This window comes from Megascapheus bottae, chromosome 38 (genome assembly GCF_031878675.1).
Source record: "Megascapheus bottae isolate mThoBot1 chromosome 38, mThoBot2.hap1, whole genome shotgun sequence".
Lineage (NCBI taxonomy): Eukaryota > Metazoa > Chordata > Mammalia > Rodentia > Geomyidae > Megascapheus > Megascapheus bottae.
In genome coordinates this window covers 2400644-2423537 of record NC_143546.1, presented here as the reverse complement: position 1 = coordinate 2423537, position 22894 = coordinate 2400644, and the positions used below count along the sequence as shown (strand labels likewise).

Sequence of the window (22894 nt, the reverse complement as noted above, 5' to 3'; positions counted from 1 at the left end):
TGAACAGGTCAGTTCTGCATGGGCTTCGCACACACAGAACATGAGAAGAAAGAAGATAACTCTGCCTGGAAGTCCTTTGTGAGACTTCCTCGGCTGGGGACGGGGGAGGATGGCCAGGCAAGCTGCTTTCCAGAGCAAGATGGATTACAAAGGAAAACAGCCCCAAAGGCCAAGTTCTAAAAGGAAATAGTGTGACATGTTTGAGCTTCCGAGAAATCCTCTAGGAATACTAAATACTCTAGGAAACCATTCCACAGGAAAGAACAGGAGAAGGGGAGATAGAAAGTACAAAGTGGAGAATAAAGGAAGTGGTCCCACCAGACAGAGGAAGTAGAGCGAGACGAGAATAAAGGAAATGGTTTATTGGAAACAGGAAGTACAAGAGAATAAAGGAAGGGGTTCTACCAGAAGCAGGAAGTAGAGAAGAGAATAAAGGAGGATATTCTAAGGGAGACAGGAAGTACCAAGAGAATAAAGGAGGTGGCTTTATCAGAAACAGAAAGTACAGAAAAAGGAAGAGGGTCTACCAAAAAACAGGAAGTACCAAGAATAAAGGGAGCTGTTCTAATGGAGATATTAAGTGCAAAGGGATAAAGGCAGTGGTTTCTCCAGACACGGGAAGAACTCATCAGGGAGTAAAAGGAAATGGCTCTACGAGAGAATCTGTCAAGATTCTGGATGTCCCTGCAAGGAAGGAAATGAGGCTGGTGGGGAGTGAGGGGGTTTGTCAGTCAGGCGGGAACAAAGGAAACACAAATGACATTGGCTTGTGTCCACACGGCCCTGTGCTCAGCCACCAGCAAAGCCGCGTGGGCATGGGCAAGGACAGAGGGCTTTTTCTAGTCTGTAGCCAGCTGGATGCCTTAAAAGTCCGCATGCTTCACTGGGGAGGGACCCTCCTGCATTCCACTGTGATGAGCTCTGTAGACCCCAAGCCCTCCCTTCCTCTAACCAAGGCCTGCTCTGCTCAGGTCCGGGCTCTGGAGTACCCCCCACCCACCCCGTTCTTGTCACGCTGCACGAGAGGATCTGTCACGTTACCTGCATTGCGACGACACATGTTCATGTCTGCCACCTGCTTCCAGGTGTTTGTCCCGGGATCGTACACCTCAACACTCTTCCTCACCAAGGGCCCGTCGTGCCCGCCGGTGGCGTACAGCTGTCCGCTGAGCACTCCGACCCCTACAAGACAGAGCACAGGGTCCAGTCACACGAACCGGAAACCAGGAGGCCTGGGTACCCATCTCACAAGGTGACACCAGTGTCAGTGCCCACATAGGGTATTCTGTCCGTTTCCTCCGCGGGCTGGTAACCTCGAAATGTCGCCAAATACGATCTGGTTTCCATTCTGCAAACATGAATACAAGCCAAGCACCAGTGTCTCTCCACAGTGGTAATCTTAGCCTCCTGGGAGGCTCAGACAGAAAAGTCTGCCAGACTCAGTGTCAACTGGAGAGGCTGGAGATGCATGACTGCTGCTCAACTATGCAGCCACGAAGGGCGGCTTCAAATAAGAAGATGGAAGTCCGGACGTATGCTAGGACAGGAAAAAAATTAGAACTGTATTTCAAAAATAACAGCACAGAAAAGGGCTGACAGAGGTTCTGGGTGTCAGAGTGTCTGCTTAGCAAGCACACAAGACACTCAGTTCAGTAACACCAAATAAATAAATAAACCTGTACACATAGGGGAGACCGGGAGAGCTGCCCGGTTAAGCGTGAGAAGCTGACACTAGGCAGATTCCCCTGGGAGGCCTCCCTCGTGCTCTCCACATGGGGCCTTTTGTCCTTTCCTCTCCTTCTCTCTCCCTTGACAGGGACCAAGCACGGCTCACAGGCAGGACTACCCGAGCCAGTGCCAGGAGGGCCTCACTGACAAGTCCCTGTGCATGCCAAGGAGACGAGACCACCCCCACACACACACACACAAGGAGGATGGCTTTGCTTCCCCTCTCCAGGCCTCCGTTTCCCCACTCGTGGAGGGAGGGAGGTGGGATGGCTCAGTAGTCCCCTTAGATGACTGGCCCTTCATGAAGAGGCTCCATCCCTATCAGCTGGGAGATTTTTGAAAGGATGGACTGGGGGTGAGAGATCTGGCTCTCAGTGTCACCGGTCAGGGAGCACCCCCAGAATCCCCTCAGATTTCAGACCCAGGGCCAGATTTCCAAAATAATGTCAAATCCCGACTCCTACACTGCTGCAGTTCCCCTGAATGAACAGCAGAGGGTGCTGTTGCACCAACAACGGCGAGTTCTGCCGGCCCCACTGGCTTCCCAGCTCCATGCACCACTGCCTCTCTCTCACCCTCCTTGGCTGGACCCAAGGGCATCTCCACTGAGCAGCCACGCGGTTTCCAGGCTTCTCACAGGGACTCAGATGTGCAGAGCCTTTGGTCTCTGGGTCTCAGGCCAACCAAAGCACCTGCCATGCTCCATCCCAGAAGTGAGACTCCCCCAAATCTCAGCAAAGCACAGGTAGGAGAGAGCCCACCATGTCTCCTGGGGACACATCCTGCAGCCGTGACACCCTCAGGGTCCCCAAGCCAGGTGAGAAGGGGACACCTTCTAAGCAGCCTGCGGAGATCATGCCATGGTGGCCAGTGGTGTCCCCAGATTGAATCAGTCCTCAAGAGACATCTGGGTCAGCTGCTCACCTCACATCCAGGGAATTACAGGATGGAAAGCCCCTGGCTTTAGCCGGCAGGGCCCTGCTTGCCTGTCTCAAGTCCAAGCCAGGGCAGTGGGGTTCATGTTTAGAAGGAAGCTTTGTCTCTTGCCCCTGCCTCCTTCCCTTCAGCCCCACCCCCGCTGGGAAGGTGTGGCTCTCGGTGGCTTCCCCGCTTTCCGTGGGGACAAACGGGTGCCCTGGACCTGCTGGAATTTTTCAGGAGCCTCATCAACGTCCCTTCCTCCCCTGCTCCGTCTCCCCTTCATCTCCGAGGCCCAGGGAAGGGTTCTGAAAATGGACGGAGCTAACCTCAGAGAGACCACCCTAACCCGTCCAGTTTCTAATTCCGTGGTCCATTCGCCATGACCCTGACCGTGACCCTGGCATGGCAGGGCTGTAGGAAAGCTAGGTAGACTGAGATGTGGGACCTCAGGACACGGCCTGCCACCCTGCCATGTGGCAAACCTTCCCCGCCAAGAGGTACGGACTGCCCTGCCTGGGTTTTGTGGGGTCACAGGGAAGGAGAGGGAGGGGAGCTCAGGGGAGCCCCAGGGCCCAGCCCCCGCGCCCCACATAATACCTGCCCCACTGCGCCTTGTGCTCATGTCCGCCACGTAGGTCCACTCGTTGGTGGCCGGATTGTACTGCTCCACGGTGCTGAGACACTGTCGTGAGGCCCCGTCATAGCCCCCAACCGCGTACAGCTTCCCTGGAACACGGGCAAAGCCATGGGGGCCCCTGACCTCAGTTAGGGCCAGGAGGCTCTCCAAGAACCAACCCCAAGCCTTTCAGAGGTTCTGGAAAGTTCCGGAAAACCCCGGCAGAGCCACGGCCAGGCACAGCAGAGGCATGAGAGGAGAAAAAGCCAGGGGCTGCCGGCCATGACCAGGAAGGCACCTTTCTAGAAGGCGGCTTCCTCAGTTACGTGGGAGTAGCATGTCTTTACACAAAACACACAACTCCGCAGTGCTGGGGCAGAGGCGGTGGGAGGAAAAAATAAAAGAACCTTCGCTAGGCGCCCGTGGCTCACACCTGTCATCCTAGCCGCTCAGGAGATGGAGATCTGAAGACTGCGGTTCAAAGCCAGCCCGGGGAAGGAAAGCCTGTAAGCCCGTTCCTCCACACGTGTGTGCACGGGTGAATGTCTGTGCACATGCACACAGTTGATCTTGTTTTGTGTTTGTTTTGTTGGTCCCTGAACTTTTTTGCTCAAGGCTGATAACTCTCTACCGCTTTGAGCCGCAGCGCCACTCCCCGTTTTCTGGCTCGTGGACTTTTCTGGCCTGGACTTTTCTTTTGTGGCTCTGAGGATGGTGGACAATCTCAGCCTCCTGAGCAGCTAGGGTGAGCGGCGTGTGAGCCGCCCGCGCCCGGCTGTGCGCACGTTTCAGCGCAATGGGCATTCCAGCTCCACAGCAGGGAAGCTCAGTGGGCCATCAACTGAGCGTCTGCGTGCCTGTGAAACGCACGCTGAGGACTGCGTGCCTGGGTTCGGCGCTGCCTCTGGCGCTCCAGCCTTCAGAACGAGGGGCAAGCGGCTAACGGCTTGGAGCCACTTGGCAGGAAGGCCAGGCATCCAGCACCAGGCATGGGGTGGGGGGCCTGGGGCGGGGCGTACCTTCCACAACACCCACGCCCACGCTGCTCCTCCGAGTGTTCATTGGGGCCACGAAGAACCACTCGTTGGTCTTGTAGCTGTAGGCTTCCACGGATGCCAGGCCTGGGGGACAAGAGCTGGCCATGAGACTCTCACGGGCGGCGCAGGCCTCGCCGTCTGGGGGGAGATGGACGGGGCAGGGCTCGAGGGGCACCGCTGCCTCTTCTCAGGGGACATGGCGTCAGAGACCCATCTGCTCTACCTGCAGAGAGGGCTCAGACTTGGCTGGCCCGGGTGAGCTGTGGGGTGGAGGGGTAGAGGGGTTTGGGGGGAGACAAGGTACAAATACTTCCTTCCAGGGAGGCCGGGGACCCCACAGCTGTGCAGACAGAAACAGGATTCGGAGAAGTGATAGATTCTGATTTCTTCACCTCCCCCTGAGATCAAGGAAACCATTTTAGCTTAGCGGAGTTGCTGCCTACAGCAACAATGACATGGCGAAATGCCAGGAGGCCGCCTCTGAGCCCTCATCCCCTTGTGCTGCAGGCTGGAATCTGGGGTGGCAGGGGACGGGGAGGAGAGAAACCCCAGGCTCTCGTGGTGCCACCCATCAACCATGGCCTGGAACATCCGCACTGCAAGCCCGTCCAGTGGAGGACGGTGGACCATCCCCAAACGGCCCATTCCTGGGTTGGCCTGGCGACACGTGTGGCAGCCACGGCCCTGGGTGGGGAGGGGACAGACACGCGGCGTGGACTCACCCGTGCTGCCGTCGAAGCCGCCCACGGCGTAGAGCAGGTCGTTGAGCACGGCGGCGCCCAGCGTGCTCCGCCGTTCCTGCATGCTGGTGATGGACGTCCACTGGTCCTTCCCGCCGTCGTACACGTCCACTGTCCGTACCCTCAGCGAGCCATTGAACCCCCCCACGGCGTACACGTGGCCGGCCATGAACACCACACCTGGGGAGAGAGCCGCGGGCGTGAACGAGGGGTCTGGTCTGAAACCTCCACCCAATGCAGTTACCGGGATGGGTCTGAATGCCCAACCACGTGTGCGATGGTGTGTGTGTGTGTGTGTGTGTGTGTGTGTGTGTGTGTGTGTGTGTGTGTGTGTTGGGGGTGGGGAGATCTGACTTCCAGCACGGAGCGGAGAACTGGCGTGGGGTGTGGGGGACAGGGACCCTTACCCGCTCGGCATCTTCTGGAAGGAAGCTCGGCGATCTGGTCCCACCGGTCCTCCTCGAAGTCGTAGCACTCCACGCTTCGAATGGCCTTAGGCGCCTGTCCGCCAACCACGATCATGACCTCCGGAAAGACCAGAGGCTCTTAGCCGGGTCTCCTCCACGCTGGGGCTCGTGGGTGGGCTGTCCCCGGCTCCTCTACGTGCTCACCGCCCCGGGTTTCTGGCAGAAGTCCCTCCGGGGAGACGTTCCTCCCCTAGACCCCCAGCAGGTAAGACTATTCTAGTACCATCTCCCCTTGGCTTCCCGGGTGACATGAGCACACAAAGCCATCTTTGGCCATCTCAGTGCCCATAAGGATGTGGGAACTATGCTTCATATTGAAGCAGACAGAAAGCCAGGCGCTTTGGCCCACGCCTGTCATCTTGCCTACCCGGGAGGCTGAGAGCTGAGGATCGAGGTTTGGCAGAAAAGTCCAGGAGATGCTTATCTCTAATCAATCACCAACAAAAGCCAAAAGCAGAGCTCTGGCCAACTTTGAGCAAGAAAGCTCAGAGATAGCGCCCAGGCCCTGAGTTCAAGCCCCAAGACTGGCACCAAAACAAACAAAATGAATGAACTTAGACTTTGGAAAACAGTATACAGAATTTAAATGCACTTGTTAGAGAAATTTAGTTTTCTAAACTATTCCCAGCTGGCACCGGTGATTCACACCCTGTAATCCTAGCCACTCAGGAGGCTGAGATTTGAGGATCGTGATTCCAAGTTAGCCAGGACCGGAAAGTCCACGGGACTCTTATCTCCAATAAACCACCAGAAAACTGGAAGTGGCGCTGTGGCTCAAAGTGGTACAGCACTAGCCTTGAGCACGAAGAGACTCAGGGACAGCGCCTGGGCTCTGAGTTCAAGCCCTGGGACTGCCAAAAAGAAAAAGAAAAGAATACTATTCCTGAATGCTTAGATGGCAGAGAGCAATGGTTATTCATAGCAATAGAGGTAAAAAAAAAAATGTGTGAAATGTTGCCTGTCGTGACTGCCATGAAACTTACTTAACAGACGCTGTTTTGACAAGTAGCATTCCCCTCCACCTAGTCAGGTGACAGCTCCCACAGCCCAGCACCAGGCAAGGTGACCCCATGAGGCAGACACAACTCTCCATGTATCTGGGGGAACCTCTGGAAACGCCCTGGGCTGCCCAGCTGTGGGTACCAGAACAGCCACTGACAGCTGGGTCCGCCTGCCGGAGGCTGGAGTTTGCCCTACCCCAAAGAGGTGGGGTGGAGGGGAGGGCTACGGTTCTGGAGATATTCCTGGAAGTAATGGAACTACAGGATTTAATTGTGTGCTTTGTCACGTGGCTATCAACAGATGCACAGCGATCGAAGCTAACTACAGGGTTCATATTTTAACAAAGCTGGTGTAGTTCACACATCCGCCTCAAGATACCTGGGGGATTTGTGGAGAAAAAGAAAAAAAAAAAAAAAAAGAGGCCCAAACCAGGCAACACTGGCCCCAGGACTGACTGACCATTACCTGCAGTCTGGCTCATTCAGATTCAGCGTGCATGTCAATCACCTGCTGACTGTACAACCAGACTGCTGGGGCTGCCCTGAGGCAGCTGGGTTAGAAGGGCCACAGATTTGCATTTCTAACAAGTTCCCCCGGAAAATCTTGCATTTGCACTTGGAAAACTTTGTTCGATTTTTTTTGGGGGGGAGGGGGCTTGGACTCAGGGCCTGGGAGCTGTCCCTGAGCTCTTATGCTCAAGGCTAGTACTAGTTCTTATCTCACTGGAGATAAGACTCGCAAGGACTTTTCTGCCCTGGCCATCTTCCAGTGACCATCCTCAGATCTCAGCTTCCCGAGTAGCTAGGGTGACAGGCGTGAGCACAACCCTGGGTTTGAAAAAACACTTTTTCCTTCATGGCCGCTATGGTTTTTCTGATAATGTGGCACATTTGCCATGGTGAATTATGCACTTTGAGCGCAGGAAAGACTGGTGTCAAGTCACGGGATGCAGACCCTTGGGGACACACTGTCTGAGCACTGCTGAAGAGCCAACCGCGTCCCCACTCCCAACACACCCATGGCCCATGTGGGTGAAAACCATTCACCCGAGAGGCCACAGCGTCTGGGGCCCTATGTGGGTCGCAAACCTCTTCAAAGCTCAGAAAACGGAACTGGCTTCTAATGTGTGACCCGGTGCCCAGGGCAGGGCCAGCACCAGAGCCGCTGCTTCCAGAAATAGACGCTCGGCCGGCCTCCGCTCAGACCGCCCGCTGCTAACCATCAAAAGCAGCCTCCTTCCAGAGGAAGGCTGGGCTCTAGATTGTCCCCCACCTGGAATGCTTGGCTTGGCCAGGCAGCCACAGGAAAGTTCATGAACACAGGCCGGCACTGCCTAATTCCCCAGGCCAAGCTGGGCACAGGGGCTTGCCCCACATTCCTAAGTCTCCTCCCCACTAGCACTGCCCCTGGCTGAGGGCTGGTACATAAAGCTCACGTCTGTCATCCTAGCTACTCAGGAGGCTGGGATCTGAGGATCCAGGTTTGTAGTCCCCATGAGACTCTTATCTCCAAGCTCTAAGCTGGAAGTGGAGCTGTGGCTCATGTGGGAAGCGCCCAGGCCCTGAGTTCAAGCCCCACAACCTCCACCACCACCACCACCACCAACAACAACAACAATAAATTAAAGTTTGCAAGATTTTCCAAGTATTTTTGAAATCTGACTTCTGGAGTGGAGAGGAAATCAAACCAGTCTTGAGGTTTCTTTTTCAAGCACTCAACACACCGGTGTGTGCCATTTCCTGTCCCTTAGTCCAACACACACACACACACACACACACTTTCTGATCCCTCTCCTTGAACGTAACTTCAGGTCTCAGTCGACACGTCTCCTCGTCTGACCTCTGTGAGGGACTCCCTCTCCCCTGAGGCCACCTGCCCTGTGAACTCCTCATGGTGAGATGGCCTCGGGTGACTGGTCAGTCTGTTCCCCCTTATTAGACATCAAGCATCACCTGAACAGCCCTGGTCCCTTACTTTGCCAGATAGAAGAGAGGATTCCAGTATTTGTTTGAAATAAAAAGTGAGTAGCGCATTTAAGGAGTTAAATGGGAGGGCGGGGAGAAAAGACGCAAGGCTCTCTTTGGCTAAGATATAATGGAACACCAGATTGCAACTGGGGCCGCACCAGGGGAAACAAATACCATCCACGAGAAACACCAAAGAATACAGAAGGAGAAAAGACTTTTTCTCTGTCCATTTCCTGACTCAACCACAAGGAAAAAAGCTCTGCCTGTTCCTAACATGGCCACAACACATCTCCTGTCAAGAAGACAGAAGTCAAGGCTTCCCAAAAGTCTTTCCACGCACATTCACGTTGTGGAAAAACTTACCCGTTATCGCTGAGAAAGTTCAGTCACACAGAAACAATATCACAGAGATGGAAAAGTGCCTGCATCCAAATAAAGACTGGGTATGAGGATAGACGCAACACAGGACAGGTTTTTCCAACAAATTTGCCTTTTGAGTTCATCAAACCACAGGCAGGAAAGGATTTTTAGCAGGCAAACCTAGTGCAATCATCTGAGAAGCGGGTCCATCAAGGTTTTGTGAGGGCCCCCTTCCCAGCAACGATAAATGGATAGATACATACAGACAGACAAACATAGACAGACAGATAAATACAGACATACAGACATAGCTACATAGATACATAGATAGCTACCAAGATACATAGATAGATTAACAGACAGACAGACACGCAGATCTGTCAAGGATTATGGGTAATCAAAACAGACTGACTGAGGGCTCACATGCATGCCAGACCGGGCGTCCCTGCTGTGTCGGGTTCTGACTTCAGGACCCAGCTGCAGTGCACCACACTGGCTGACTCCTTGCCACAGGACTGGTGTCTGACATGGCTCAGGGAACACCCTCTCTTTAGAAGACCACGGGGCTGCTGATTTGAGAGATATGAGCGAGACTGTGGGAAGACTACAAGGTTATGTTTTTAGAAAACATAGATCCGGCACTCCACGTTTTTAAAACGTGCCTGTAATGTGTGTTTCGGCAGGCCTTCCTTCCTTCCTGCTCCTCTCTCCACCCTGGGTCTGAGAGTCCTAAGGACCAAATTCACCAGGCAGAGGGAGCGGAGCCAGGCTTTCCAGCTTTGGGCAAGGGGCTGAGACTCTAACCCTGACCTCGGGGGCCGTAGGAGTGGCTGTGATCTCCACTCAGGAGTGTGTCCGGACTCTCTTCCACGACCCGTTGGGTAAGCTGGGCAGGAGGCAGGCCCAGCCAGTCGGTCCCTCGGGCCAGGGCAGGAAGTGAGTCTCTCTTACCCTGGTACGTGGGGCCGTAGGGCTAACACCAAAACTTCATCGGCAGGAGGACGTCCAGGCGGAGACAGAAGACTTGCCCACGCAGGTTCCTGACAGGCCGTGGACAGGTGAGATGCAGACACCAGAGGGGGAAGCGGGGGGTGGGGGGAAAGGGGGCTGAAAGCAGAGCCATGCAGGCCTTGGGAGCTCAGAGAGAAAATGGACAAGTGTGTGTGTATGGGGGTGGGGGTCTTTCAGTTGAGACACATCTGGGCTCAAGGACCAATTCGAGTCTGCGGTGTAACCCACAGGGCAAGCAAAAAAGTGTCACGACCGCTGCTTGCAAAATGGTAGCTCTACCACAGACTGTAGACAAACAGAAGAAAGGGAGAGGTACAAAGCCGTGGACAGGAGTGGGTGCCCGCCAACTCCTGATGATGGACCCCCGAGGGTGTTTGCCAGGCAGCCAAGCACAATGGGAGGGAGCCGGCTCCCTGTCTTCTCCAGCCTTGCCACCTGTGTGGATGGGGTGGGGGTGCCACGTAGGAGCTGGAGTGGCTGAAAGACGGCCTCTGGTTGCTCATGGCAACCCAGCCTCAGGGAAAGCGTTGGGTGGTAAACGTGTGCATGTGTGGGCGCCAAGATGGTGCTATTAGCTGCTCCTGCTTGAGTGTGCCAGCCATGGTCTGTGTCTACAGCTCAGGGCTGGGGCGGGGGGGAGGGGGTGCGGTGACAACACCCTGTTGGCCTCGGAAGCCATTCTCTGTTGAGGATTGAGAATCTATCATTTCTGCACGTCTGCTCTGTCCTGAAGCCCAGGCTGGCATGCCTCTGCAACTCCCAGATAAGCTCAACCACCTCCTCTTTCTTTGCTTATTTGGTCACAGATATGCCCTACCTTACCATTCTAAAGCAGTCTTTAAAATCATTGAAGAGTCATAGCTCTGATCTGGTGCCAATATCTGGGCTTGAATCTTGGCTCTGCCATCTACTAGCTATGCCTTAAAGCTGGGTCACAGAGCTCTTTAATCTTCCTGCACTGAAACACAGAACCCAGCACCTCCTCTCTGGAGTGTGTGTGTGTGTGTGTGGGGGGGGGGGTCTTGGTAATTTTTGTCTCACCAAGAAAAGTGACTTTGCTTTAGAACAAGAAATTAAAAAATAAAAAGATGGAAGCCGTGCGCTGATGGCTCATGTCTGTTGTCCTGGCTGTTGGGAAAGCTGAGATGTGAGGACCACAGTGTGAAGCCAGCCTGTGCAGCAAAGTCCATGAGACTCTTATCTCCCACGAACCACCAAAAAGCTGAAAGCGGAGGTGTGGTTTGAGTGGTAAAGTGCCAGCTTTGAGTAAAAAGTTGATGGTCAGGGCTCAAGCCCTGAGCTCAAACTCCAGTATTGGCATTTTAAAAAAAACGGTAGAAGCTTCTGGCTCGGGTATGCCTGCTCATTGCGGACCCCAGAGCCCCTTGCTGGGGGGCAGAGCCAACAAGCAATGGTCCAGCCTGAGACTGTGAGTAGCAGCTCACTGTCACCAAAGGCCGCTCTGGGATGCCTGCCTCACGGAAGATGGTACAGAATCAAGGTTTGCTGGGCTAATCTTCCACATTCAAGATAATCTGAAGTTCTAAAATAGATACCTAGCTATATCATGAGTAAGTGGCAAGATCCAATTGTGTTTTTTGTTTTTTGGGGTTTTTTTTTTGCTAGTCCTGGGGCTTGAACTCAGGGCCTGGGCACTGTCTTTGGGCTTTCTCAAGGCTAGTGCTCTACCACTTGAGCCACAGTACCATTTTCAGCTCTTTCTGTGTATCTGGTACCGAGGAATGGAACCCAGGACTTCATGTATGCTAGGCAAGCATTCTACTACTAGGTCAAACTCCCAGCCCCAAGATCCAATTTTCTGCCAAATAACAACTGAAATTAAGAAAATCCTGCCCGAGTCCATGTAAATCACTTGGGCTTGGGTAAGTGCTCAGCGAGTGGAGAACATCACTGCAACAAGCAGTAAACAAGGTTTCTAGCAGGGGGCCCACGGCCCACGCCTGTCATCCTAGCCACTCAGCAGGCTGAGATCTGAGGATCATGGTTCAAAGCCAGCCTGGGCAGGAACATCTATGAGACTCACCTCCAATTAACCACCAAAAACTGAAGAGCTAGAAGTGAAAGCTGTGGCTCAAATGGTAGAGCGCCAGCTTGAGCAGAAAAAAGCCAAGCAAGAACTCAAGGTCCTGAATTCAAAGTCCCAATATCAATTGATGATGATGATGATTAATTAAAAGCAAATAGAATAAAACCTTAGAAATACAAAAAAAAAAAAAAGGTCTGGCTTCCAGAAATCCAGAATTGGATTCAAGTTACTACCCTGCCCACTAAAACACCAGGGCAAGTCACTCAAGCTCGCTGAATTTCGGTTTTCTCCAAACATCAGGGTTTCCAGGCTCATTACTGAGACAAGATAATGTATATTTAGACCTTAGCCCAAGGTATAAACAAAGAGGCAGCTCACCAATTAGCATTTAAAAGAGACCATGGTATCAGGGCAAACACTTTAGACACAAAGGGCGATGACCCCAGAAACCATAAGATATGAAGAACCCAGGGCCCAGCCGACAACCAGAGGTGGGTACCGGTCAGGAGATGTCCGCATTTGCCCTGGAGACAGCTTAGACCTTGGGACCCCAACAAAGTCCTCTTTATCCCTCCCCAACTCCAAGCACCCCTAAAGTTCTCAGCTGTACCCACAAGCTGGGGCTTGCATGCTGTGTTCTGTTCTTTCATGCCTGTCTCCCCTCCCCACAGTCCCGGAGACCCCTGCAAAAGGGATGGGTGCACGTGCCAGTCCTTGGTGATAGCTTTCCAACCAAAGCATGTCGGGTGAATGAGTAAGTAAATGCACCCACACATCCATAAGCGACAGCTCACAGCTTCTCACTGGGGTGGGGAGATGGGTTTGTGCAATCTAAGTGCCTTAGGACTCTTCAAATCCCACGTGCGAAACAGCTGTTGAAGGGCGGTGAGCCTGGAATGAAATGTTCTGGGGCCAACCTACATTACAGAGCCTGAAAGAGGTTAGGAAAGGGCCATCGTCCTGTCTATGCAGCTGCACACGTGTGTCTGCCAAAAGCGCTGGCTGGCATAAACGGTCAGCGCTAAATCTCCACAAGGTTACTTCTTCTCTGAAAATAGGTTTGCTCTCAGCCAGGTATGCGGGCCACTCACACCTTTAATCCAGCTACCTCAGCAGGCTGAGGTCTGAGGGGTTCACGGTACTAAACCACCCCAGGCAGAAAAGTCCACGACAACGAGATTCCTATCTCCAATTAACCACCGAAACCAAAACCAAAACACAGCCAGAAGTGGAGATGCAGCTCACATCGCAGAGTGCCAGCTTTGAGTGAAAAAGCCAAAGGATGGCACAAGTCCCTGAGTTCAAGTCCAGGACTAGCTATGTATTTCATGAAAATCTTTTCCTATTGGTCAGCCTGGGGCCAGGATCTGAGCTGCATGGCAAGGCCTCAGGTGAGGAATGCCTGCTGTCCTGCAAGCCTAACGAGTACAGAACAGAAGAGAGCTCCAGACGACGCCCAGGTCTCAGTGAAGGCTCGCTAGCTCTCTCCAGAAACGACACCCTGCCGGTTCACCTGCCACTGCCATTTCCCATCAACCACGTGCGTGCACAGGAGCGAGACACTAGCCAAAATTAGTATTTAAAAAGAGGACAGTTCCAGCTGTATCAAAAACGATGGATAAATGTGACACGCCGCAAGTAAAACCCATACCTGAGCAAGTAGGAGACATCAACGAGAGAAGCTAAGGGAAGAACCGAACAGAAGTCCTGGGTCTGTGGATTAGAGTATTTAGACAGCAATTCCTCCTTAATGAAATCTAGCAATCAGATACACCTCTCAATCAAAATGCCCACCCCTTATTTGTACAAATAAGCAAGCTGACTAGCCTAAAGAGTACAGAACAGCAAAACACTCCAAGAACAAAACTGGGAACAACCTACTGCTTGCTATGAAGTTAGCAAGGGAGTTTAGGTGTGAAGACAAACACACTGGTAAACAGAATGGAACAGAATCCTGAAACAGACCAACAATCAATTGTTGACAACAGGAGTAACAAGATAATTAGATCAGAGTAGGTTAGAGGGAAAAAAATTCTCGTAAACTGCATGGAGTAATTACACATTCATACGCAAAACTAAATGCAATCTAATACTTCAGAGAACATTTTTTTAATTCACAAAATAGACTAAGAGTCCTAAGTATAAAACCTAAAACTTCTAGAAGAAAGTATCAGAAAAACTGTGACTTCAGATTAGGTGTGTGCCAGTACTGAGACTTGAACTCATGGTCTAGGCATTGTCCCTGAGCTTTTTCACGTGAGCCACAGCTCTATTTCTGGCTGTTGGGTGGTCAACTGGAAATAAGAGTCTCACAGGCTTTCCTACCCGGGCCGGCTTCAAATCCTGATCCTCAGATCTCAGCTTCCTGAGTAGCTAGGATTACAGGAACCCCAGAGATGGTTAATTTTTTGTTGTTGTTAGATAAAACTCGAACCATAACAGAATAGGAACAAATTGGAAAGGTTTTTTTCAACTTCTCAGTCTTTCAGGAAAACAGTATACAAGTTCCCTAGGGAAAAATTAAAAAAAAAATAGGATTATCATGTCATCCAATAGTCCCAGGGCTGGGTGAATAGCTAAAGAACTGGAAATCCATATGTCAGAGAGACACCTGCTCACTCACCTTCCCTGTTCCTATCTGCAAGAGCTGAGGTATATAACCACCCGGGGTCTATCAACAATGAAGAGGGAGAGGAAGGCAACGTGGTATGCACACACAGTAGAATATTACTCCGCTGTCACATGACAACCTAGAGGACCCTTGGCTATGTGAAATCAGCCAGAGATAGAAAGACACGGCCAGCATGGAGCCTAATACAACTGAACTCATAGAAGCAGAAGACAGCTACAGCTGCCGGGGGCTGAGGGAGAGCGTGGAGGGTGGAGAGATGTCAATCTGAACGTGTGTAAGCTCAGAGAGAAGGAACGGAACTCAACAGCTCCACTGTCTTACACGGTGTCTACCATCGTATTGTTGGAAGTCAGTAGAAGAGTTAAGGAGAAAGGACGTGTGATATATTAGCTCAACTTAAGCATTCCACCGTACGTCCACATTTCCAACTACAGCACTCTTGGTAAATACAATGTTACTCTTGTCAATTAAGGTAATTTTTATAACACAAAGAAAGACTTCTACTCTTCCAAAGACACCACCAAGAAAATGAGGATACAAAACACAGACTGAGGCAAAATATAAGATATGAACTAAGATGAAAAATACTTGAAATACACACACACACACACACACACACACACACACACACACACACACACACAGAAAAAATGAGCCAAGAACACAGAGAACTCCCCTAAAGGAAATACAAACGCCAATATTTTCCCATCTGACGTTAAGAAAATACAAACCACAAGATGTCATCGTATGAAAAATATTTTACACAGAAATGTTAAGATACAAGAAATAAGGAAATGACGCGCAGGGCTATTCTGCAACGCGCAACATGGCAGAAATATATAAAAATTCCGTGTGTCCAACACGATGTCAGTGCTGAACTCGCCCATTACCGAAAATGTTAAAAGCGGTGGTGGACTGAGGGCGCATTTCAAGTGGCAGACTACCTGTCTAGGAAGACGGAGCCCCTGAGCTCAAACCCTGTAACCTCCAAAATAGTCTGTAGCTATAGAAGAGGGATTTTGGGTGACTATTAATTTCTAAGTTGTAACACCTTTCTTCACGTACAACGAGCACACTAGTTAAGGGGGGAAATGCCAGGAAGTTTCAACCAGACAAAAACACTATGTGTATCAAGCAGCAGTGAGGCTAAACCAAGACCACGGCCTGGTAAGACTTTGTAACTTCCTCTGAGGCACTGGTGGCATGAGGTGACAGGAGGCAGCTACACCCTGGGGTTTGCAGGAGAACGAGGCTCTGAGGAGAGGGCTGGAGGGAGGGAGGGACTCACTTCCTATCCTGGTTCTGCCACGCTAGCTGTGTGGGTAAGGGTGACCCTTTAGGGGTGGAGAGGAGTCTAAGTGAGGTGGGACTGGCGCCTGCTGCTTGCATCGCCACCTGCGACTGACATTCCCTCACGCCAGCGCAGAGGGGCAAGGGCCACATTCAGGGAAGGCACCGGCTGGTCTTGGGCAGCAATCTGTTTTTCTGGATCTTGTAAAACTTTCTTGAGAGCAGCAGGCTCAAGAGGATTTAGAAGCCAGCTAGGGAAGAGGAGGAAGGGAGGGTAGGAGGGAGAGGAGGGGGAAGAAGGGGAGGAAGGGGAAGGAGGACGAGAAGGATGGGGAAGAGGAAGAGGAGAAGGTGGTGGAGGAAGAGGAGGAAGAGGAAGAGGAGGAGGAGGAGGAGGAGGAGGAGGAGGAGGAGGAGGAGGAGGAGGCGGCAGCAAGCGTCTAAATAACATCCTAGTGCTACCCACAACATGGTCAGTGCACAGCTGGGCTCCCTCCACCCTCCTGGCGAGTCCAGTCGTCGCTCATTCTGCAGATAAGGCCAGGCAGGGGAGGGGTCTCCTGGATACCAAGCAGTGAGCACGTGGTTGAGACTCTCCACTGCGGGGCCTTCCCGTGCTCTTCCACACAGGTTCTGATCACCACCCCACTCCCTTCCCCTGCTCCTCCTGCCCCTCCCAATCTCAAAGCCTGGCCTGGGAGCCAGGGCTGTGGAGGCCATCACTAAGTCAAGACCATGAGCGAGGCCAGGAGGCTGAGGAAGAGGCCGTCCGGGCTATTCTCAAATCTGCCAGAGGCTGCTCTGAGTGAAATGGCTAGGCAAGGAAAGCCAGCGGGGAGAGAAGACAGGGTCAAATTCAAGATGGACGGGCGGACCCCGGGAGGCCATCAGGACTTACCTTGGGCAGGCTGACGGGGGTCCGGGGCTTCGTCCGGGGGTTCTTAATCAGGAGCCTCTGATCCAGGGGGAGCAGGTGGTATTTCATGGCCTCGATGAGGAAATCTTTACAGGTGTTGTTATTCTTTATCAAAGCTTCCTCTTCCACCGTCTGGTAAGCGACAACCCACCCCGTGACCTTGGGGTAGAGCGAGGCCTCGCTTCCCAGACCAGCTCAGGCCTGCTCTCTCCTCATCCACTCCCACAGCGCCTCACCCCAGACCCAGAGAGTAGGGGTGGCAGGGGGCAAACCAGTGAGGGCTGGTTCCAGGACACGAGGGGTAAGGCCTCAAGTGCTGACTCAAGTCCCGGCTCTGTTACTTAATGCCTGGGTTCCTCAGTTTCCCCCATCCGTAAGACCTGCATGCCAAGAGACCTGCACCGCTTCACTGGGCAGTGTCAGCGTCTAAGGCTGAAATGAGTTCATTGGATCTAAGGGTCTTACAGACTCCCCTGCCCAGGCTGGCTTCAAACCACAATCCTCAGATCTCTGCCCACTGAGTGGCTGGGGTGACAGGGGTGAGCCCCTGGTGCTTAGCTTCCATTTTCTTACAGCGCATGTCTCAAGGAGAAAAACTGCCAAGCAGAAACAATGTCCTATGCCAGGTCACACCTGTTGGCACCCCGTTAGGCCCCATCTAGGCTAGGACTCGGGCTCTCTGCCTCACTCTCCAGAGAGCAGGACTTGGCGAATGTCAGTCTAAGTGTCCTGCAAGCCAGACTCAAGGGGAAGGTGTTCTAGCTCTGAGCCTCAGTTACATCTGCCACCAACCATATACAGGCCAGTCTGGGCGGAGCCACAAGGAATGACGGTATGGCCATAATGTCACCTGCTGGCCAGGCACTGGAGTTAGGCAAGACAAGATATCAGTCATCTCCAGGAACTTCCTTCCTTCCCCAGAGGCCAGGACTGGTCTTTCGCTCAAGGCTGACATTGTACCACTTGAGCCACACCACGCTCTGGATTTGGGGGTTGGGAGGAGAAGGGGTTAATCGGGGTAACGGGTATCTCAAATCTGCCTGGGTTCGTTTCAAAGCTCAGTCCTCAGATCTCCGCTTTCTGAGTAGCTAGGATGTAGACATGAGCCAGAAATGGCTGTTGGTGCTTTTTTGCTCCCCTAGGGGGAAAAGCAGCCTGACTTTTACTGAAAAGTCGCTCTGCGCGGCTCCCAGTCAAACATCTGGCCGCACACTGACGCGTCCTTCAGCCCCTGCCGGGCTGGACCTAACCTGGGTCCCATAGTAGGTGACACTTGGGGAGGTGAAATAACTCCAGGCCCTGAGTGGCTGGGCAGTGGGAGACCGAGGTGTCCGTCCTGGGATCGGGGCTGTGAAAGCATCCGGAGCCACCCCTCACCCAGAGGCTCCTCACTGGCCCCAGGCCACCCTCCCGCCCCGCCCCGTTCCTTGGGGTGCTGGGGATGGGAACGGGGCGGCGGTCACCTGAACCAGGTAATCCTTAGGTAAAAGTGGGAGTCTGACGTGCTCCATGAGCTTGGCCATGTGCTCCAGGCGGGTCTCCTTCTCGTAGTTGATCCAGGAGATGACGGCTTCAAACACCTGTCAAGGGAAGACGTCGAGGGAGGGGCTGGCAAGGTGGCCGTGTGGCGGAGCGCTTGCCAAGCATGCGTGAGGTCCAACACAACATAAACACAAAGAATACAAATAAACGACAACAACAAAAAAAAAACTTTAAAGGAAAAACTTGTTTAAGCTTTCGCACTACCTCCTCCATCTAGATGGAAGGAAAACGTTCACACCTCACCCACCACAGTGTATACGCGAAGGCTAGATATTTAAAATAAAAACAGAAACAGAAAGGAAGGCCCGGGAGAGGCTGCCCACACGTGAGAACCATGTGTGCACGCATGCATGACCATCCCGACGCATCCCAAAAGGAGAAGCACGGGGATCATTCTAACACTTTAAAAAAAAAAATCAGTTGTGATGGTCATAAGGGGTAGACATGCAGAGCAGTAACTGTGACCTCCCCATAAATGGGGGGGATGCTCAAGAGGATGGGGGTCCCGGCACATCTGTATCCCACGCACAGTTGTTGTGGAAGGAAGTGGGAGGAATGCCTCCCTCCTGCAGCTGGCCATGGTGACCAAGGTGACACTGAATGACTGACAGGGGAAAAACAATTTCCCCGTGGACTTGTCTTCGGAGGAAAGATTTCGGGTATTGGTGGCTCACACCGGTAACCCTGGCTACTCAGGAAGCAGAGCCAGCCTTGGCAGAAAAGTCTATGAGAATCTTTTTTCTTTCTTTTTTTTTGGTGGGTCATGGGGCTTGAACTCAACCTGGGCACTGTTCCTGAGCTCTGATCACCCTACCCTTGAGCCAAGCCCCACTTCCCGTTTTCTAGAGGTTAACTGGAGATAAGAGTCTCAGGTCCATTTGTGCCCTGGCTGGCTTTGAACCTTGATCCTCAGATCTCAGCCTCCTGAGTAGCTAGGATTTACAAGCGTGAGCCACCATGCGCAGCCTCTGTGAGACTCTTTTATCTCCAGTTAACCACCAAAAAAAGCCAGAAGTGGAGATTGTGGCTCAAACGATAAGAGTGCTAGCCTAGAGAAAAGAAAAGAAAGCAAAACCAAAAAAAAACCCCTCATAGATAGTGGCCAGGCCCTGAGTTTAAGCCCTAGGCTGGCACATAAAAATAACAAACAAAAAAAGATTGCTGGGAACCAAAAAGAAGAGCTATGGCTTTGGATGTTTGCTCAGGGATTAGTCCATATTCAAACTGCCCCACAGCGTAGACACAGAGCCACAGAAGTCAGGGTGGGGAGGACGGCAATGTGATTGGAAAGTTAATCAGTAAACCCGGCTTATGAAGAGGCGAAGGAAAGGTCTGGAAAGGTCAATCAATCAAATGTGGATTGCCATTTCCAGTGATGGGGGACGCCAGGAAAGGCTTCCCCCTCCTCACCATTTGTTCCCTTCCTTCTTTATCCTAACATACTTCAAAATAAATCCTTATTAAAATTTAAAAATGAACATGTGTATACTCCTGGGACCAGAAACCCCACTGCTAGCATCCTAGGCTATGGAAATATAGACACGTATGCAAGTGTGTGCCCAAACACGGGTGTACAAGTGTTGTATATAAATATTCTCAACAGCACTGCGTGTTAAGAAGGGTAAGGAAGGGGCGGGGAGTTTGGCCTAGTGGTTAAAGTGCTTGCCTAGCATGCATGAAGACCCAGGTTCGATTCCTTGGTACCACATACATAGAAAAAAGCCGGAAGTGGTGCTGAGGCTCAAGGGGTAGAGCTCTAGCCTTGAGAAAGTCCAAGGACAGTGCTCAGGCCCTGAGCTCAAGCCCAGGACTGGCAAAAATAAATAAAGAAAGAAAGAAAGAAGGAAAGAAAGGTAAGGAAGGCACAACCTACGCCCATTGATGGAGAGATGATTAAAACTGCATCTCCACACCGATGTCAGCTATTAAGAATAAAACAAGATGCCTTCCCAGCGTAAGCACATAAACCTCCTTATCTTGTGCATTTTTTAAAAACTATTTTTCCAGATCCTGGGCCCTGTCCCTGAGTCTCTTGGTGCTCAAAGCTAGCGCCCTACCACTTGAGCCACAGCGCCACTTCTGGCTATTTCTGTTGGAGGTACGAGTCTTCATGGACCTTCCTGCCCCGGCTGGCTTCAAACCCTCGATCCTCAGATCTCAGCCTCCTGAGTAGCTAGGATTTCAGGCGTGAGCCACTGTTACCCAGCTTGTGCATTTTTTGTGTGTGTCTGGGGGTCATGGGGCTTGAACTCGGCCTGGGCGCTGTCCCTGAGCTTTTCAGCTCTAGGCTACCATCCTACCCTTGAGCCAAGCTCCACCTCCCATTTCCTAGAGGTTCATTGGAGATAAGAGTCTCAGATCCTTTTGTGCCCAGGCTGGCTTTGAACCTGGATCCTCAGATCCCAGCCTCCTGAGTAGCTAGGATGACAGGCGTGAGCCGCCACACCGGCTCAGCTTGTACATTTTTTAAATTAGAAACTCATTCGCATAAAGCTGTCTGCCTCCCAGTGTGATTGGCTGGCACATCACCTACGATATCGAATGCTTCTTTGTGGAGATGAATGGACAGGTGGATTCAGAATAAAACTACAAGGAGATGGCCCAGGTTGAAAGAGGTGGCACAGCCTGGGGAATGGAGCAAAGCCAGAGGCTCGTGGAAGATGGCTGTCTCAGCTGAGGTAGGTGAGGCAGACAGCCGCAGACTGGCTCTGCCCTCCATGGAGCATGCCTTAGCCCACTTCCACCTCCTACACTGTGAGCCGTGCAGAAGTGGGCACGTGCGCCCTCCCCCCGCCAGCCCCTGCTCGCCCTACCTGAGGTGGCAGCCTCCACTGAGGCCTAGAGGTGAGAGGGGGTGTCTCATCGATCTTCCCCCCCAGCCCCCCACCAGTTCAATCTTACACACGTTACGAAGGCCGAGCATCGCTGGAGTGGACAGCTTAACTTTTGCTCTTTAGCTGGACTCGTCTGACTGGTTCCGCTTAGCTGTGCTGTTTACCTACCGACCCGGCCAGGTCCTGGCCTGGTCAGCACAGTGACCCTCTCAGCAGTTAGAAAAGACCACGTGCTCTTTTTTCTTTTTCCCCTCATTTAGATTTCATGCTTGAGAAAGAAACAAACTCTCAAATAGCCTTCGAGGTACCTGAAGTCATCCATTCTCCAAAAGCTCTTCCCAGCACGCCAGCCTCCCTAGACTCATCTTCCTGACACGGGATGCTCCCGATAATCGTGCTAGAGACACCCCAGGCCTGCATTTCGTGACTACCCCAAGTCTTTGGACTAAACAGAGGCAGCCCTGGGATCCCCACGCCCCTGCTCTCACCACTATCTTCTCAAATGTCTCCTGGCAGGGCTGGCAACATGGGGCCTGCAGGCTAAATCCAGCCTGCACCTGTTTTTCCATAAATAAAACTTTATTGGGAATAACAGCCACACTCATGGGCTGTGTTCCCTCTGAGCTGAGGATCTCTAACCCCAAAAGGCTACAATACTCACTATCCGGCCCTTGATAGGAAAAAGTCTGTCAACTTCTACTCTAAAAATCTAAGCAGAAACTGGGTGTTGGTGGCTCACGCCTGTCATCCTAGCTACTCAGGAGGCTGAGATCTGAAGACTGAGGCTCAATCCAGCTCAGGCATTGAAGTCCATGAGACTCATCTCCAATTAACCACCAGAAAACCAGAAGTGGTGCTAGGGAGGGCTCAAGTGGTAGAGTGCTAGCCTTGAGCTGGGGAGCTCAGGGACAGTACCCAGGCCCAGACTTCAAGCCCCGGAACCAATTTTTAAAAAAGAAGGGGGGGGGGCTCAATTCAAGTCCATCAGTTCCAAAAAAAAATTCCTTTATAACATGGGGCGTCAAAAGGAAAAACATACTTAAAATACTTCTTTGTACAATTACTTTAGAAAAAAATTAAAGAGTAAAAAAATGAGGTGTGTGTGAGATGTGGAGGAAAAGGAAGACGTGGAGGAGGAGGAGAAGAAAGAAGAGAAGGAAGAATAGGAGGGGGAAAAGGACAAAGTGAAGGAAGAAGAGGAGCAAGAATTGGAAGAAGAGAAGGATATGGAGGAAGAGAAGGGGGAGGAGGAGGAAGAGCATGAGGAGGTGATGGAGGAGGAGAAGGAAGAGGAGAAAGTAGAGGAGGAGGAAGAAATAGGAGGAAGAAGAGAAGGGAGAAGAGGAGGAGGAGGAGGAAGAAAAGGGGGAATTAGATGAAGAGGAGGGAGAAAAGGAGGAAATAGAAGAGGAGGAGGAGGAGGAGGAGGAGGAGGAGGAGGAGGAGGAGGAGGAGCACACGGTTTGGTAGAAATGCCTCCAGGCTCGAATCCTACTTCAGGGCACCAACTCCGACTCTGGATGGAAAAGTCTGCCTGTTCATATGGTGGGCTTAGCTAACTTAGAGGAAATCTTTTCCCGTACAATGTATAAAAACGATACGTATCACAAGAATAATGAATAAGCAGACTTGACCTCCACTCACAGGCAGGAAGGGAATACCCAAGTACTTCCACCAAGTTGAAATGCAGGTCAAGGTGGTGAATGGAAAAGGATGCCAAAATGTTTCACAGTGACATTGGGAAGTGGGTGGGTTGTCTACACAGAAGCTCCCTTGGGGACATG

General features: G+C 52.0%; 1 protein-coding gene across 3 annotated transcripts in view; it reads right to left on the bottom strand.

Moving 5' to 3' along the window:
- The window catches only part of Klhl3 (kelch like family member 3), a 62907-nt gene that overhangs the window by 5771 nt on the left and 34242 nt on the right, over positions 1 to 22894 (bottom strand). For all 3 annotated transcript variants that reach the window (XM_090325541.1, XM_090325540.1, XM_090325539.1), the window contains exons 7-13: positions 18198 to 18314; positions 16717 to 16866; positions 5450 to 5567; positions 5025 to 5222; positions 4285 to 4386; positions 3247 to 3375; positions 1042 to 1182 (exon numbers count right to left, since the gene is read on the bottom strand). In XM_090325541.1, coding sequence (XP_090181667.1) covers positions 1042 to 1182; positions 3247 to 3375; positions 4285 to 4386; positions 5025 to 5222; positions 5450 to 5567; positions 16717 to 16866; positions 18198 to 18314 — 955 coding nt within the window. The remainder of the gene's footprint in view (positions 1 to 1041; positions 1183 to 3246; positions 3376 to 4284; positions 4387 to 5024; positions 5223 to 5449; positions 5568 to 16716; positions 16867 to 18197; positions 18315 to 22894) is intronic.